Consider the following 18,573-nt stretch of genomic DNA (forward strand, 5'->3'; position numbering starts at 1 on the left):
CCTTTTTTCCCATTTTAAGTATATGGTGTCATATTTTACATCCTTTCATGAATCCCTTGACTTTTTTTACAGAAATACTTTTTTAAAAGTTTTATTTTATTTTATTATGTTATGTTAGTCACCATACATCATTAGTTTTTGATGTAGTGATCCACAATTCATTGTTTTCGTATAACATCCAGGGCTCCATGCACTACATGCCCTCAATACCCATCACCAGGCTAACCCATCCCCCACACGCCTCCCCTCTAAAACCCTCAATTTGTTTCTCAGAGTCCATAGTCTCTCATGGTTCATCTCTCCCTCTGATTTCCCCCCCTTCATTTTTCCCTTCCTTCTCCTAATGTCCTCCATGCTATTCCTTATGTTCCACAAATAAGTGAAACCATATGATAATTGACTTTCTCTGCTGGACTTATTTCACTTAGCCTAATCCCCTCCAGTCCCATCCATGTTGATATAAAAGTTGGGTATTCATCCTTTCTGATGGCTGAGTAATATTCCATTGTATATATGGGCCACATCTTTATCCATTTGTCTGTTGAAGGGCATCTCGGCTCTTTCCACAATTTGGCTATTACAGACATTGCTGCTATGAAATTGGTGTGCATATGGCTCTTCTTTTCACTACATCTCTGTTTTGGGGGTAAATACCCAGTGGTGCAATCGCTGGGTCAAAGGGTAGCTCTATATTTAGTTTTCTGAGGCACGTCCACACTGTTTTCCAAAGTGGCTGTACCAACTTGCATTCCCACCAAAAGTGTAAGAGGGTTCCCCTTTCTCCACAACCTCTCCAACATTTGTTTCTTGCCTTGTCAATTTTTGCCATTCTAACTGGTATAAGGTGGTATCTCAATGTGGTTTTGATTTGAATTTCCCTATGGCTAATGATGATGAACATTTTTTCATGTGTCTGTTCGCCATTTGTATGTCTTCTTTGGAGAAGTGTCTGTTCATGTCTTCTGCCCATTTTTTTATTTGATTATTTGTTTTTGGGTGTTGAGTTTGAGAAGTTCTTTATAGATCCTGGAAATCTGTCTGTAGTGTCATTTGCAAATATCTTCTCCCATTCTATGGGATGCCTCTTTGTTTTGTTGACTGTTTCCTTTGCTGTGCAGAAGCTTTTATCTTGATGAAGTCCCAAAAGTTCATTTTTGCTTTTGTTTCACTAGCCTCTGGAGATGTATCTTGAAAGAAGTTGCTATGACCAATGTCAAAGAGGTTACTGCCTATGTTCTCCTCTAGGATTTTGATGGATTCCCGTCTCACATTGAGGTCTTTCATCCATTTTAAATTTATCTTTGTGTATGGTGTTAGAGAACGGTCGAGTTTCATTCTTCTGTATATACCTGTCCAATTTTCCCAGCACCATTTATTGAAGAGACTGTCTTTTTTCCATTGCATATTTTTTCCTGCTTTGTCGAAAATTATTTGACCACAGAATTGAGGGTCCATATCTGGGCTCTCTATTCTGTTCCATTGGTCTATATGTCTGTTTTTGTGCCAGTACCATGCTGTCTTGGTGAGCACTGCTTTGTAATATAGCTTGAAATCAGCAACGTGATGCCCCAGCTTTGTTTTTCTTTTTCAATATTTCCTTGGTGATTCGGGGTCTTTTCTGATTCCATACAAATTTTAGGATTGTTTGTTCCAGCACTTTGAAAAATGTCATTGGAATTTTGATCGGGATGGTGTTGAAGGTATAGATTGCTCTGGGTAGCACAGACATTTTAACTATGTTTATTCTTCTGATCCATGAGCATGGAATGTGTTTCCATCTTTTTGTGTCTTCTTCAGTTTCTTTCATGAGTGTTCTGTAGTTACTAGAGTATACATCCTTTACCTCTATTGTTAAGTTTATTCTGAGGTATCTTATGGTTTTTGGTGCTGTTGTAAATGGAATCATTTCTCTAATTTCTCTTTCTACCATTGCATTGTTAGTGTATGAGAAAGCAACTGATTTCTGTGCATTGATTTTGTATCCTGCCACATTACTGAATTGGTGTATGAGTTCTAATAATTTGGGGATGGAGTCTTTTGGATTTTCCACATAAAGTATCATGACACCTGTGAAGAGAGAGAGTTTGACTTCTTTGCCAATTTGAATACCTTTTATTTTTGTTGTCTGATTGCTGTTGCTAGGACTTCTAGTACTATGTTGAACAACAGTGGTGAGAGTGGGCATCCTTGTCCTGTTCCTGATCTTAAGGGAAAGGCTCTCAGCTTTTCCCCATTGAGGATGATATTCACAGTGGGTTTTTCATAGATGGATTTTATGAACTTGAGGAATGTTCCCTCTATCCCTATATTCTGAAGAGTTTTTATCAGGAAAGGATGCTGTATTTTGTCAAATGCTTTTTCTGTATCAATTGAGAGGATCATATGGTTCTTCTCTCCTCTTATTAATGTGTTCTAGCACATTGAATGATTTGCGAATGTTGAACCACGCTTGCATCCGGGGAATAAATCCCACTTGGTTGTGGTGGATGATCCTTTTAATGTATTGTTGGATCCTATTAGCTAGGATTTTGTTGAGAATTTTGTAATCCATATTCATCAGGGATATCAGTCTGAAATTCTGCTTTTTGACGGGGTCTTTGCCTGGTTTGGGGATTAAGGTAATGCTAGCCTCATAGAATGAGTCTGGAAGCTTTCTTTCTGTTTCTATTTTCTGAAACAGCTTCAGGAGAATAGGTATTATTTCTTCTTTGAATGTTTGGTAGAATTCCCCAGGGAATCCATCAGGCCCTGGACTCCTGAATTTTGGGAGGTTTTTGTTCACTACTTTAATCTCGTTACTGATTATTGGCCAATTCAGGTTGTCAGTTTCTTCCTGTTTCAGTCTTGGGAGTTTATAGGTTTCCAGGAAGGCGTCCATTTCTTCCAGGTTGCTCAATTTATTGGCATATAGTTGTTGATAATAATTTCTAATAATTGTTTCTATTTCTTTGGCATTAGTCATTATCTCTCCTTTCATTCATAATTTTATTAATTTGGGTCCTTTCTCTTTTCTATTGGATAAGTCTGGCCAGTGGTTTATTGATCTTATTAATTCTTTCAAAGAACAAGCTTCTAGTTCATTGATCTGATCTACTGTGTTTCTGGTTTCTAATTCACTGATCTCTGCTCTAATCTTAATTATTTCTTTTCTAATGCATGGCTTAGGCATCGTTTGTTGCCTTTTCTCTAGTTCTTTAAGGTATAAAGTTAGTTGGTGAATTCGGGATTTTTCTATTTTTTTTGAGTGAGGCTCAGATGGCTAAATATTTCCCCCTTAGGACCACCTTTACAGTGTCCCATAGGTTTTGGACTGATGCATTTCCATTCTCACTGGTTTCCACAAATTAAATTCTTTTTTGATTTCTTGGTTGGCCCAAACATTATTGAGCAGAGGTTTTTAGCTTCCATGTGTTTGAATTTCTTCCAAATTTTTTCTTGTGATTGAGTTCCAGTTTTAAAGCATTATGGTCTGAGAAATGCAGGAAATAATCTCAGTCTTTTGGTACTGTTGAGACCTGATTTGTGACCCAGTATGTGGTCTATTCTGGAGAAAGTTCCATGTGTGTTTGAGAATGAGTATTCTGTTGTTTTAGGGTGGAATGTTCTGTATATATCTATGAGGTCCATCTGGTCCAGTGTGTCATTCAAAGCACTTGTTTCTTTGTTGATTTTCTGCTTAGATGATCTGTGTATTGCTGAGAGTGGAGTATTGAGGTCTCCTACAATTAACTTATTGTTATCAGTATGACTCTTTATTTTGTTTAACAGTTGGCTTATGTAGATGGATGCTCCCATGTTGGGGGCATAGATATTTAAAACTGTTAGCTCTTTTTGTTGGATAGACCCTTTAAGAATGATATAGTGTCCCTCTGTGTCTCTAACCACAGTCTTTAGCTTAAAATCTACTTTGTCTGATATAAGAATTGCTACCATAGCTTTCTTTTGAGGTCCATTGGCATGGAAGAAGCAGAGGAACAATTTAATAGTTGTTGATAATAATTTCTAATAATTATTATGACATCCCTTCACTTTCAGTCTGGATGTATCTTTAGGTTCAAAATGAGTCTCTTGTAGACAGCATATGGATGGGTCCTGTCTTTTTAGCCAATCTGCAACCCTGTGCCATTTTATGGGAGCATTTAGGCAGTTCACATTGAGAGTGATTATTGAAAGATATGAATTTATTGTCCTCATGTTGCCTGTGAAGACCTTGTTCCTATAGATTGTCTCTGTAAATTCCTGTTCTATATCACTCTTGGGGTCTTTCTCCTTTTATAGAACCCCGCTTAATATTTCTTGCAGGGCCAGCTTAGTGCTCACATATTCTTTCAGGTTCTGCTGGTCTTGGAAGTTCTGCATCAATCCATCCATTCTAAATGACAGTCTTGCTTGATAAAGTATTCTTGGCTGCATGTTCTTCTTGTTTAGTACCCTGAATATATCTTGCCAGCCGTTTCTGGCTTGCCAGGTCTCTGTGGATAGATCTGACGTTATTCTGATGTTCCTCCCTCTGTACTTAAGGAATCTCTTCCCCCTAACTACCCTTAAGATGGTTTCCTTGGTCCTAAGATTTGCGAGTTTTAGTATTACATGTTGGGGCGTTGGCCTGTTTTCTTTGACCTTGGGAAGGGTCCTCTCTGCCTCTAGGACATGAATGTTTCATTCCCCAGATTCAGGAAGTTCCCAGCTACGATTTGCTCAAATATATCTTCTAGTCCTCTCCCTCCACTCCTCAGGGATCCCAATAATTCTGACATTGGAACGTTTCATGGTGTCACTAATTTCTCTGATTCTATTTTCATGGATTTTGAGTTGTTTTTCCCTGGCCTCCTGTTTTTCCTTCTTTTTTATTAATTGGTCTTCTAGATCACTAATTCGTTCTGCCCCGCTTACCCTAGCTGTTAGATTATCTAGATTAGATTGGATCTCATTGATAACATTTTTAAGTTCTGCCAGTTCAGCTTTCATTTCTGCCCTTAGAGTCTCTATGTTGCCATTAATCAATTTCTCCATTCTAGCTATTGTCTTCACAAGTGCTACCCTGAATTCCATCTCCAACATCTTGGTTATATCTGTATCCATTTGTAAATCTGTGGCAGAAGTCACAGTCTCTGAGTCTTTCCTATTTTGGGAGTTCCTCCTCCTAGTCATTCTGTTGAGGGGTGATTGAGGGAATGAACAGAGTCCAAATTATTGACCAAAACCCAAGCAAGATGCACCTGTTTTATAGGGACCTTAGGGTTGCCGGCCTCTTGTTCTCCCAGCCGATCTGCTGGGGGAGGGGCCTGCCACACTGTTACTCAGGCAACCCTGTTTGGGCAGAGTTGCCCTGCTCCCTGTAGCGGGGGATGGGCTCAGTGAAAACCGGTTTTGGGCGGGGGGCTTTTATTCTCTGGCGGCTTTCCCTGGCAGCTTTCTGCATCTCTTCCGAGAGTCTGAGCAGAAGTGATTGTTTCCAACCCTCTGCCTCAGAGCAGAGAGATCGCAGTCTGTTCTTCAGTGAGCTCTTCAGGCCACAGTACCTCTGTTTCTGTGCGGCTATAAACTGCAGCATCCTGGGTTATGCGCCCCTCAGCAGTTCTCCCAGTCCTCACCTCGAGGTCGGGGCATGTCTCTGTCCTTTATGCTTCTAAAACTGCCAGCCGTCCCCAGTTTGCACGAGCAGCACTGCTGCTCCAGGTTTCAGTCGGGGAGCTGCCCTAAAGTCCTTTCCCCAGCACTACCGGTCTGTGAGTGTGTGCCCTGTCCCCAGCACGGGAGGCTTTCTCCCGTGGCGGTGTATGATCCCTCCCCTTTCTGTTTATCTTCGGATATGTGCCTGCGGAATCACAGCTCCCCGCTTCATACCTTGAAACCAACCGCCTGCGATATTTTGTTTGCAGAGATCCAGATATATCTTCTTACATCTCACGCTGATTTTGTGGGTTTTCAGAGTGGTCTGGTAGGTATCCAGCTCAATTCCGGGACTGGTTGGAATAGGGTCCCCTACTCAGCCATCTTTTCCTGAACCAGAAATACTTATTTTTACTGTTCTTGTGTTTCCTACTTTTCATACTGCCACTTATGGTCTTTCCTTTCCACTCAAAGGGTCCCCTTTAATCTTTCATGAAGGGCTGGTTTAGTGGTCATGAACTCCTTTAGTTTTTGTTTGTTTGAGAAACTCTTTATCTCTCCTCCTATTCTGAATGATAGCCTTGCTGGAAAGAGTATTCTTGGCTGTTGATTATTCCACTTCAGCACTTGGGACTATATTATGCCACTTTCTTCTGGCTTGCAAAGTTTCTGCTGAAACATCTGATACTTATAGGGTTTCTCTTGTATGTAGCTGTTTCCTCTTGCTGTTTTTACAATTTTTTTTTTTTTTGCTTTATCATTACATTATGCCATTTTGATTACTATGTGTCTTGGTGTGGACCTACTTTGGCTGATTTTGGGGGGGATCTCTGTGCCTCCCGGATCTTGCTCCCTGTTTCCTTCCCCAGACTAGGGAAGTTTTCAGCTCTTAATTCTTCAAATGAATTTTCTGCCCCCTTTTCTCTCTCTTCTTTTGGGAACCCTATAATGTGAATGTTATTATGCTTGATGGAGTCACTGGGTTCCCTAAGTCTATTCTCATGTTCATAATTCTTTTTTCCTCATTTGTTCAGTTTGATTGTTTTCCATTATTCTGTCTTCTAGTTCATTAAATTGTTCCTCTGCTTCTTTCAGCCTGCTATTTATTTCATCGAGTGTATTTTTATTGTGTTCTTCAACTCTGAATGGTTCTTTATGTTTTCTATCTCTCTCAGGCATATTACTTGTATCTGTTTTGCTTACGTCTCTTCCAGTGATTTTGTCCTGTTCTTTCATTTGTGACATTCCTCTGTCTCCTCCTTTTGCCTAGCTCTCTGTGTCTCTTTCTTTGTGTTAGGAAAGTCAGCTACAACTCTTATTCTTGAAAGTAGTGGGCAAGATGTGCACTTTTAAGTAGGTGAATTTTGTCCACTTTTGTTTTGTTTTTTTTGTAATTCTTTGAAAAAATAGGGTGGAATGTATTTACTTCATTTCATCTGGAACAGAAGTTCCAGTAGCTGTACTTGATTCTTTGGTACTCCCCAGGATCCTCTTACCTCTTTTGGTAGTTGACCACATTTTAATACTTAGTAATTCTTGATATTACATTTTTCCTGTTCAAGTTACTGGTGTGCTATTAATGTCCTGACTGGACTCTGGCTGATATGCAATTTTTGGTAATGATAAAGCTTAGGGTATGACCATGAATGTGGATGGTGCAGGGACAATGAGCAAAGAAACTGAGGGGTTGGAAGGATCACCTACATCAAAGTTGAAGTAACAGGAGAGAGAAAGACGGTACGCCAGGATCTCACCAACTCAGCACCTTTACCACATTATGCTGTGACCACGAGGCATTTCAACAAATGAACCCAGGAGCTCTGATAGACTATCAATTTTCAATCCTGAGTCAAACATTCTGCATGAAACAGTTGTCATTGTTGGGTAACATCAAGAACCCCACTGAGGGGTCAGGAAATCTAGTTCTAATTCCGGATTTATTATGTACATTCTAGCCTTATGACTTCAGTAATATATTTCCCTTATTTGAATCTAGGTTCAAAACACATTTCCTCATCTGTGAAATAGAAGGTTCATTTCTCTTCTGTTTCTCCCTTAGAAGGGCTGTAAAGGGAGTTTGTACACACCACATTATCTAATATACCCATGCTAGAATGAAGCCTTTCCACTTCCAGCTGCTCAGGTATGTAGGTTCTACAGCAAAGCATGTCTTTTGTCTTTGCCCCTGCTCTGATCCAAGTCTTCTTTTGTTTCCCTTTGGACAATGCCACAGCCTACCATCCATCTCCCTGACAATTCTCCCTCATATACTTCCCAATGAGTCTTTCTAAAACAATAAAGTAATATGTCCTCTAAAATCTGCCATAGCTGCCCATTACATATTTAGGGATCTCTATGATCCAGCCTCAGTGAGTCTTACAGCCATACCGCCTCCTCACATAGCCCTCTCCTGTCCCCAAAGCAGATCACTTTAGGAATCCATACAGGTTAGCTTGCCGATCTACAAACCTGTTATTTCTCATTTAGATTCCTTTGAATAAACTGTTGCATCTGCCCAGAATACCTTCTTTCCCCACCTTTGATTGGTAAAATAATATTTTTTCCTCAAGATAACATAAACACAATTCTGAGGACACAGATCTTTTTCACACAATAGGCAGTGGCCTTTCCCTTCACTGAAGTTCCACTGTATTTGACTTATTCTTCTCTGGAAGGAACTCACCACAGTGGTTTTATACTCTGTTTTTAAACATGCTATGTCTCCTTCACTGGCTAGAAACATCTCTTAGTCAGAGCTACATCTTATTTGCCCCTCTCTAGCACCCAGAAGAAGGCCTGGAATACAGTAGGTGCCCAGGGAACGTTAAGTAGATTGCTAAGGTAGTGCATGGGGTTAAAATGTCAGCATGGTTTGCGATGAGGACAAATTTGAGTTATATATGGAGACTATATAGTGTGTGTATGATTTATGAGACTATGTTTGAGAATGTAGGGGTACAGATATACGGTTTGTAAGGAAGAAGTGGTTTGTGTGTGTGCTCTGTGCATATGTGCCATACGAACACAGGAGAAACTTCCCAGGGCTTGCCCTCTCTACAACTTGGGTCCATACTCTTCTTCCATGGCATTGGCCTTAACTCCTCCCCACCCCAGCCCCTGCTTTCCTACCTTAACTGTACATCACTCTCCAGCCCATAGGCCCCTTGTTCAACAGCTTTCTCAAAGGACATCATGGTATTCTCAGGCCCCAGCTGTGGAAGAAAAGAACATCAGTCACTATGCCTCAGAGTCTTTCCCCTCAACATCCCTTTTATAGCTGGGAGGGAGCCCAGTAATGAAATGCTTTAGGAAAACGAGTCTGGATCCCTGGGCTCTTTTTTCAAAGAGCCTGCCTATATTCTCCTCTACCCAAACAGATTCTGGGACTTTGCTCATCTGAGGTAATGTCACTGGGCACAGTACAGAATAATAAGTTAGGTGACTTGGGTTCATATTCAAACTCTACAATTAACTCATTCTTGTCATTTCAAGCCAACCCCTTTTCCTTTCCAGGGCTTACCATGCTTCTGAGGTCCCATTTTCTCATCCACACACCCCATGTATACCCAACCCATGGTGGGCCCATGCTCAGACCTACCATGGGTGCACCTCTATGTCCAAAGAAGTCTGGCTTGGGTCCCAATTTACCCTCTTCCTGAATGCAGGGAGAATGAATCCCCAGTGGCATAACATAGAGACATAAAAGGATAAGGAAAAAAGGCAATCCAATAGCCACCTGTAGAGCTGAAAAAGTTGGAAGAGAGAGAAGTGAGAACAAAGCAGAAGTGGAATGGAGAACCATCTCAAGCAACTAACTACCCAGCAGTAAATACCCAGGCTATTGGTTTCATTGACTCTGTGGACTGGCTGATTTATTCTCTATTTCTGTCACATCCCCGCTTATTTTCAGTGATTTTAAAGTATAGGGATATCCAAATATAAGCAGTACCATTACTGGAACTCTAAATTTATAAAGGAATGAACTGTGAAGGACATAGGATGAAGAGAAAATGTTAAGGAATACCTTCTCAGAAGGAAGAGTAGTTTGGCTGGTTCTGAGAAGGCCCTGAAGCCTGTAAAGATAAGCCTAAAATGCCCATATTTAAGACACAGCAAAATAGTGGAAGGAGCACTAGTTGACAGAAATCTTAGTTCAAAGCCACAGTCTACCACTTTTTAATTGTGTGACTAAGGACATGTTGCTTAACTTCTCTGCATCTTCATTTTCTTTATTCTGAAAAATGGAGGTTTCTTGCTGCTAAAACCTACCTCATAGAATTGATATAACAGTAATGAGTCATAATAGGTAATGAATAAATATTAGGTATTTGCTCCTCTTTCTCTCTCTCTCTCTTACACACCCACCCCCACACACAGCCTGTCCACAATATCTGTTATCACTGGTCATTCCCCCAACACTTACTATTTTAGACCTCTGAGAATTTTACACACTTGCATATTTTTAAGTTACCACTTATGCTCCAATCACTTGCAAATCTAGATATCCAGCTCTAACCTCTCAACTTTGTGAGTATATTACATCTCTTGGTTCTTCCTCTGTCATAATATGTCATCTTGTATCTTCTGATTCTAGCTAAAATTTAGGAAATGAAAAAGAATTCATTATTATTCCTTTTAAGATCCTGCCCCAGAAATATTGCCTAAAATTCACTTCCACTTACTCATATATACATGTATAAGCACACAATGGCAAAAGTATCAATCCAGCTTTTCTTTTGCCTGCATCCTCCCACAAGTCAGGAAGCAAACACTACTTATTTAACCAAGAGTAAAAAGAGAGACAGTAAAGAAAGGAAGATCCTACTTTTTTAGTAAAGGTGCTGTGAGAAAATTTTATTCTCAAAACAATTTAGTATACAGCTCTGATTCTCTTTTGTTTACATATTAGGAATGGAGAGGCAATCAGTGGCAGAGGCAGACATTTCTGCTTCTGCTGTGAGTCAGGGACTCACGGGAGACTGCTTTGAATTACTAGGATGGAACAAGGGCTATCTGGACCTATCATAAGTTCATTAGTTGAAACTAGTAATATTTGATACAAACTAAAGGTACTGTGACTTGTACAATCACTCTGGTCAAATAAAATTAAAATGTACCTCTATTCTCACCCCACCCTTAATCCATTCCAGACAATCTGTAACAACATAGAGAAAATTCTTATTTTTCTAAAAGAAGAATTCCTCTTAAGAAATGGCTAGGGAAATGCTATGACAAGCCACATATGGTTGTGAGTTCAACCACAAAGACATGTAGGAGTAACAAGCTAAATGAATTTCAAAGAGGTATACTGGTGGCAATCTACCAAACTCGCATTTTGCCAAGTAGAGAATACAAGCTAAAGTCAGAGCTGAAAGAAACAGGTAAGATTCTACCACATGACATACCTTCTTCTTCCAAATGGATCAAGTAGAAGCCTACAGGCCAGGAAAGGATAACCATCACAGTTATGCTGCTCAGGTGCACGTAGGGAGCAAAGATCTGGGAGAAAGCCAAAAGTTAGGCTGAATACATCTAGACAGACAGCGCTAGACCTATAGGATGATGCTTACCTGCAGTGACAGCCCAGCTGTCAGCCACCTTTCTTGCCAGTACTTGCATAAAATCCACAAAAAAAATGAGCATATCAGAATCACTAGCAGAACCAGGACCTGGGGAAACAGAAAGAATCTCCTGACTTCTAGGCACTAGGACTGAATCAGAACTGTTCTTGGGAATTGTATGTGTGTCCCAACAATGTCAGGGACCTCATTTCCTCATCCTTTTACTCTAACCATCTTGCAAATCTTCAATATGGAATGGATCCAACCACTTACCTTCTCTGTGCATAAGTCTTTGCTGGACAGCGTGGCTGGGAAAAAAATTACTCAGCTATGTGGTCTGATGCCTTTACTAATTTATAATCTCCAGCCTCAGCTGTGCCCTTAACATTGCTTAGCATCATTCACCCAGCTTCAACAGTGGCCATTACAAACGTTCACTACTTTTCTATATGACTCAATACAATCACAAGTAAAGAGTATTTTGTAATTGCCTTTTCAATGTATGCCTTCCCCAACAGACTATAATGTTCATGATATCAAGGATGATGTTTATGATTATATCCTTACTGCCTTACAGAATGTTTGGCACATAGAGGGCAGCCAATAAATATTTGTAGAACAAAGGGAAACAAAAATCTGCCTGCCAGAACACACTTCACAGAGAAAAAAACATTGAGAAAAAGAAAACACAACTTTATCTCCTTAAATGTATAGTTTTTTTACATCTGTACTGTCCTCTAAAGAGTGTTTAGTTACCTCCTCTCCATAATCTATTAAAGTAATTGAATCCATAATTAAACCTTCTCATAAAACACCTCCAGGCTTTGCTGGCTTAAATGGCTAATTTACCAAACATTTAAGGAATAAACATTTCCAATCTTTAACAAACTCTTCCAGAGAATAGAAAAAGAGGGAACATATTCTGACTTGTCTTACACAGCCAACAAAACATTCACGCCCAAACTCAACAAGGACATTGCAAAAAAGAAAAAGTACAGGTACACTTCAGACATAACTGCAGATTCAGTTCCAGATCACCACAATAAAGCCATTATTACAATAAAGCAAGTCACATGAATTTCTTGCTTTCCCAGTGCACATAAAAAGTTATGCTTACACTATACTATAGTCAATTAAGTGTACAACAGCATTATATCTTAAAAAACAACGTATAGGGAGGAGGAGCAAGATGGTGGAGAAGTAGGAGACCTAAATTTCGTCTGGTCCCAGGAATTCAGCTAGATAGTTATCAAACCATTCTGAACACCTACAAACTCAACAGGAGATTGAAGAAAAGAATAGCAGCAATTCTATGAACAGAAAAGCAACCACTTTCTGGAAGGTAGGACATGTGAGGAGTGAATCCGAGGTGATATTCAGGAAGATAGACTGCGGGGGCGAGGGATCCTCCATCAGCCGACTACTGGTAAGTGATAGAGCAGCGGAGCACAAAATTGGAACTTTTAGAAGTCTGCTCCACTGAGGGACATTGCTCCAGTGGCTAAGCAGGGGGTGGAACCCTCACTGGGACAGTGTGGTCTCAGGACCCTTGGGGTCACAGGAAGACCGAGGGTGCCTGAGTGCAGCAGAACTCCCAGGTATCAAAGCAGGAAAGCCAGCTCTAAAGACAGAGCTGAGGAGTGGGCTCTCAGCTCAGAGTTGCCATAAACCGTGATCTGCAGCCCAGTCGGGCCACTGTTCATTGAGCCAGGACCCAACAAGCAGCAGATCCGGGGAGACTCCCCTTCTTCCCCTGGGAGGAGTGGCACAGGAGCACACTGCAGGGATCTGCTGGGTTTGGAGACTCCAAACGGGGTCATGAGCCAGAGACAGAAATGCTCAGTCACAAGCCGGGTGAGCTTGGAAAGCGGCCAGAGACCAGGGAGAGAGGAGTGATGCACTGCTTTTCTCTGAGGGCTCACTGAGGAGTGGGGCCCTGAGTTCTTGGCTCCTCTGAAATATTGGTTGAAAAAGGAAAGAAGAAAAATTCAATGTAAGTTTTTCTTTCTTTAAAATTTTGGGATAGTTTCTTTTAACAGAACAAAATATACCCTAAATCTAGTGTATGGCTTTGTTCTAGTTTCCCACCTGATCACATTCTCTCCTTTTTTTAAAATTTTTTTTCTTTCTTTTTTCAACCAACTTCTTATCTTATTGATTCCTTTTTTAAAATCTTTTTTTCTGGTGATGGGTATTAAAGAGGGCACATTCTGCATGGAGCACTGGGTGTTATGAACAAACAATGAATCATGGAACACTACATTAAAAACAAATGATGTAATATATGGTGATTAACATAACAATAAAAAATAAAAAAAATAAAATCTTTTTTTAATCTTCATCTTTACAGTCATATTCCATCCCTTCATTTGTATTTACCCTTATGTTTGTGTGTATATATAATTTTAGCATTTTCTTTAGAAGTTTGGGAGGCAGTTTCTTCTAACAGACCAAAATACACCCAAAATCTAGTGTGTGGCTCTGTTCTACTCACCAGCCTGATCACATTCTTTCTCTTTCTTTCCTTCCTTCCTCCCTCCCTCCCTCCCTCCCTTCCTTCCTTCCTTTCTTTCTTTCCCTTTTTTCCCCCTGGTTTCGGGTCTCTTCTGATTTGTTTAGTGTATATTTTTCTGTGGTCATTGTTGCCCTTTTAGCATTTTGTTCTCTCATTCATCTATTCTCCTCTGGACAAAATGACAAGATGAAAAAACTCACCTCAAAAACAAGAACAAGAGGCAGTTCCAACTGCCAGGGACCTAATCAATACGGACATTAGTAAGATGTTGGAACTAGAGTTCAGAATGACGATTATAAAGATACTAGCTGGGCTTGAAAAAAGCATGAAAGATACTAGAGAATCCCTTTATGGAGAAATAAAAGAACTAAAATCTAACTAAGTTGAAATCAAAAAGGCTATTAATGAGGTGCAGTCAAAAATGGAGGCTCTACCAAGATGTCCATCGACAGATGAATGGATAAAGAAGATGTGGTATATATATATACAATGGAATATTATGCAGCCATCAAAAAGAATGAAATCTTGCCATTTGCAACAACATGGACAGAACTGGAGGGTATTATGCTGAGCAAAATAAGTCAATCAGAGAAAGACATGTATCCTATGACCTCACTGATATGAGGAATTCTTAATCTCAGGAAACAAACAGGGTTGCTGGAGTGGTGGGGGGTGGGAGGGATGGGGTGGCTGGGTGATAGACATTGGGGAGGGTATGTGCTATGGTGAGCACTGTGAAGTGTGCACAACTGTTGAATCACAGATTTGTACCTCTGAAGCAAATAATACATTATTATGTTAAAAAAAAAAAGAAGAAGAAAAAGAAGATAGCAGGAGGGGAAGGATGAGGGGGGAATCGGAGGGGGAGAAGAACCATGAGAGACGATGGACTCTGAAAAACAAACTGAGGGTTCTAGAGGGGAGGGGGGTGGAAGGAAGGGTTAACCTGGTGATGGGTATTAAAGAGGGCACGTTCTGCGTGGAGCACTGGGTGTTATATGCAAGCAATGAATCATGGAACACTACATCAAAAACTAATGATGTAATGTATGGTGATTAACATAACATAATAAAAAAAATGGAAGCTCTAACTGCTAGGATAAATGAGGCAGAAGAGAGAATTAGTGATATAGAAGACCAAATGATGGAGAATAAAGAAGCTGAGAAAAAGAGAGATATCCAACTACTGGATCACGAGGGGAGAATTCAAGAGATAAGTGATACCATAAGACAAAGCAATATTAGAACAATTGGGATCCCAGAAGAAGAAAGAGAGAGAGGGGCAGAAGGCATATTGGAGCAAATTATAGCTGAGAACTTCCCTAATATGGGGAAGGAAACAGGCATCAAAATCAGGAGGCATAGAGAATCCCCTCAAAATCAATAAAAATAGGTCAACATCACGACATCCAATAGTAAAACTTATATAAATCTCACAGACAAAGAGAAAATTCTGAAAGCAGCTCAGGACAAGAGGTCTGTAACCTACAACAGTAGAAACATTAGACTGGCAGCAGACCTAGCAACAGAGACCTGGCAGGCCAGAAAGGACTAGCATGATATATTCAGAGCACTAAATGAGAAAAATATGCAGCCAAGAATACTATACCCAGCTAGGCTGTCATTGAAAATAGGAGAGATAAAAAGCTTCCAGGACAAACAAAAACTAAAAGAATTTGCAAACACCAAACCGGCCCTACAAAAAATATTGAAAGGGGTCCTCTAAGCAAAGAGGGAGCCTAAAAGTAACATAAACAAGGAAGGAACAGACACAATATACAGTAACAGTCACCTTACAGGCAATACAATGGCAATGAATTCATATCTTTCAATAGTTACCCTGGGAGCACCTGGGTGGCTCAGTTATTAAACGTCTGCCTTCAGCTCAGGTCATGATCCCAGAGTCCTGGGATCGATCCCCACATTGGGCTCCCCGCTCCACGAGAAGCCTGTTCTCCCTCTCCCACTCCCTCTGCTTGTGTTCCCTCTCTCGCTGTGTCTCTCTCTGTCAAAAACTAAATAAAATCTTAAAAAAAAAAAGTTACCCTGAATGTAAATGGCTAAATGCCCCAGTCAAAAGACAGAGGGTATCAGATTGGATAAAAAAAAAGACCTATCGATATGCTGTCTGCAAGAGACTCATTTTAGACCCAAAGACACCTCCAGATTGAAAGTGAGGTGGTGGAAAACCATTTACTATACTAATGGACATCAAAAGAAAGCTGGGGTGACAATCCTTACATCAGACATAGATTTTAAACCAAAGACTATAATAAGAGATGAGGAAGGACACTATATCATACTTAAAGTGTCTATCCAAAAAGAAGATCTAATAATTTTAAGCATCTATGCCCCTAACATGGGAGCAGCCAATTATATCAGCCAATTAATAACAAAAGCAAAGAAACACATCAAGAATAATACAAAAATAGTTGGGGAATTTAACACCTCCCTCACTGAAATGGACAGATCATCTAAGCAAAAGATCAACAAGGAAATAAAGACTTTAAATGACACACGGGACCAAATGGACTTCACAGACATATTCAGAACATTCCATCCCAAAGGAACAGAATACACATTCTTCTCTAGTGCCCATGGAACATTCTCCAGAATAGATCGCATCCTGGGTCACAAATCAGGTCTCAACCAGTACCAAAAGATTGGGATCATTCCCTGCATATTTTTGGACCACAATGCTTTGAAACTAGAACTCAATCACAAGAGGAAAGTCGGAAAGAACTCAAATACATGGAAGCTAAAGAGCATCCTACTAAAGAATGAATGGGTCAACCAGGAAATTAAAGAAGAATTTAAAAATATTCATGAAAACAAATGAAAATAACTACAGTTCAAAATCTTTGGGATGCAGCAAATGTGGTCCTAATAGGAAAGTATAAAGCAATACAAGCCTTTCTCAAGAAACAAGAAAGGTCTCAAATACACAACCTAACCCTACACCTAAAGGAGCTGGAGAAAGAACAGCAAATAAAGCCTAAACCCAGCAGAAGAAGAGAATAGTAAAGATCAGAGCAGAAATCAATGGAATAGAAGCCAAAAAACAGTAGAACAGATCAACAAAACTAGGAGCTGGTTCTTTGAAAGAATTAATAAGATTGATAAACCCTTGGCCAGACTTATCAAAAAGAAAAGAGAAAGGATCCAAATAAATAAAATCATGAATGAAAGAGGAGAGATCACAACCAACATCACAGAAACACAAAAAATTATAAGAACATATTATGAGCAACTATATGCCAGCAAATTAGACAATCTGGAAGAAATGGATGCTTTCTTTGAGACGTATAAACTACCAAAACTGAACCAGGAAGAAACAGAAAACCTGAACAGACCCATAACCACTAAGGAAATTGAAGCAGTAATCAAAAATCTCCCAACAAACAGGAGCCCAGGGCCAGATGGCTTCCCAGGGGAATTCTACCAAACATTTAAAGAAGAATTAATACGTATTCTTCTGAAACTGTTCCAAAAATTAGAAATGGAAGGAAAACTTCCAAACTCATTTTATGAGACCAGCATCACCTTGATCCCAAAAATGGACAAAGACCCCATCAAAAAGGAGAATTACGGACCAATAGCCCTGATGAACATGGATGCAAAAATTCTCACCAAAATACTAGCCAATACAATCCAACAGTACATTAAAAGGATTATTCACCACGACCAAGTGGGGTTTATTCCTGGGCTGCAAGGTTGGCTCAACATCCACAAATCAATGTGATACAATACATTAATAAAAGAAAGAACAAGAATCATGTGATCCTCTCAATAGATGCAGAAAAAGCATTTGACAAAGTACAGCATCCTTTCTTGATCAAAACTCTTCAGAGTATAGGGATAGAGGGTATATACCTCAATATCATAAAAGCCATCTATGAAAAACCCACAGCGAATATCATTCTCAATGGGGAGAAACAGAACTTTTCCCCTAAGGTCAGGAACATGGCAGGGATGTCCACTATCACCACTGCTATTCAACATAGTACTAGAAGTCCTTGCCTCAGCAATCAGACAACAAAAAGAAATAAAAGGCATCTGAATCAGCAAAGAAGGTAAACTCTCACTCTTTGCAGATGATATGATGCTTTATGTGGAAAACCCAAAAGACTCCACCCCAAAACTGTTAGAACTCATACAGGAATTCAGTAAAGTGGCAGGATATAAAATCAATGCACAGAAATCAATGGCATTAAACTGTGGAAAGAGACAAGATGTCCATGTGCAGATGAATGGATAAAGAAGAAGTGGTATATATACACAATGGAATATTATGCAGCCATCAAAAGGAATGAGATCTTGCCATTTGCAATGATGTGGATGGAACTGGAGGGTGTTTTGCTGGGCGAAATAAGTCAATCAGAGAAAGACATGTATCCTATGACCTCACTGATATGAGGAATTCTTAATCTCAGGAAACAAACTGAGGGTTGCTGGAGTGGTGGGGAGTGGGAGGGATGGGGTGGCTGGGTGATAGACATTGGGGAGGGTATGTGCTATGGTGAGCACTGTGAAGTGTGCAAGACCGTTGAATCACAGATCTGTACTTCTGAAACAAATAATACAATATATGTTAAAAAAAAAAAAAGAAGAAGATAGCAGGAGGGGAAGAATGAAGGGAGGGAATCAGAGGGGGAGACGAACCATGAGAGACTATGGACTCTGAAAAACAAACTGAGGGTTCTAGAGGGGAAGGGGGTGGGAGGATGGGTTAGCCTGGTGATGGGTATTAAAGAGGGCACGTTCTGCATGGAGCACTGGGTGTTATACACAAACAATGAATCATGAAATACTACATCAAAAACTAATGATGTAATGTATGTTGATTAACATAACAATAAAAAGAAAAAGAAATCAATGGCATTT

At 39.9% G+C, this 18,573-nt stretch overlaps 1 protein-coding gene across 9 annotated transcripts in view; it reads right to left on the reverse strand.

Annotated features, from left to right (window-relative positions):
• The window catches only part of GDPD4 (glycerophosphodiester phosphodiesterase domain containing 4), a 147,508-nt gene that overhangs the window by 94,505 nt on the left and 34,430 nt on the right, over positions 1 to 18,573 (reverse strand). For all 9 annotated transcript variants that reach the window (XR_012374517.1, XR_012374515.1, XR_012374516.1 and 6 more), the window contains exons 6-10: positions 11,184 to 11,282; positions 11,019 to 11,112; positions 10,130 to 10,207; positions 9,212 to 9,357; positions 8,743 to 8,825 (exon numbers count right to left, since the gene is read on the reverse strand). Coding sequence is in view for 4 of the 9 variants with exons in the window: in XM_073879769.1 (XP_073735870.1) it covers positions 8,743 to 8,825; positions 9,212 to 9,357; positions 10,130 to 10,207; positions 11,019 to 11,112; positions 11,184 to 11,282 (500 nt within the window). In the remaining 5 variants the exon portion in view is untranslated. The remainder of the gene's footprint in view (positions 1 to 8,742; positions 8,826 to 9,211; positions 9,358 to 10,129; positions 10,208 to 11,018; positions 11,113 to 11,183; positions 11,283 to 18,573) is intronic.

This window comes from Callorhinus ursinus, unplaced genomic scaffold (genome assembly GCF_003265705.2).
Source record: "Callorhinus ursinus isolate GAN/ISIS: 27379988/994484 unplaced genomic scaffold, GSC_fseal_2.0 scaffold35, whole genome shotgun sequence".
NCBI lineage: Eukaryota > Metazoa > Chordata > Mammalia > Carnivora > Otariidae > Callorhinus > Callorhinus ursinus.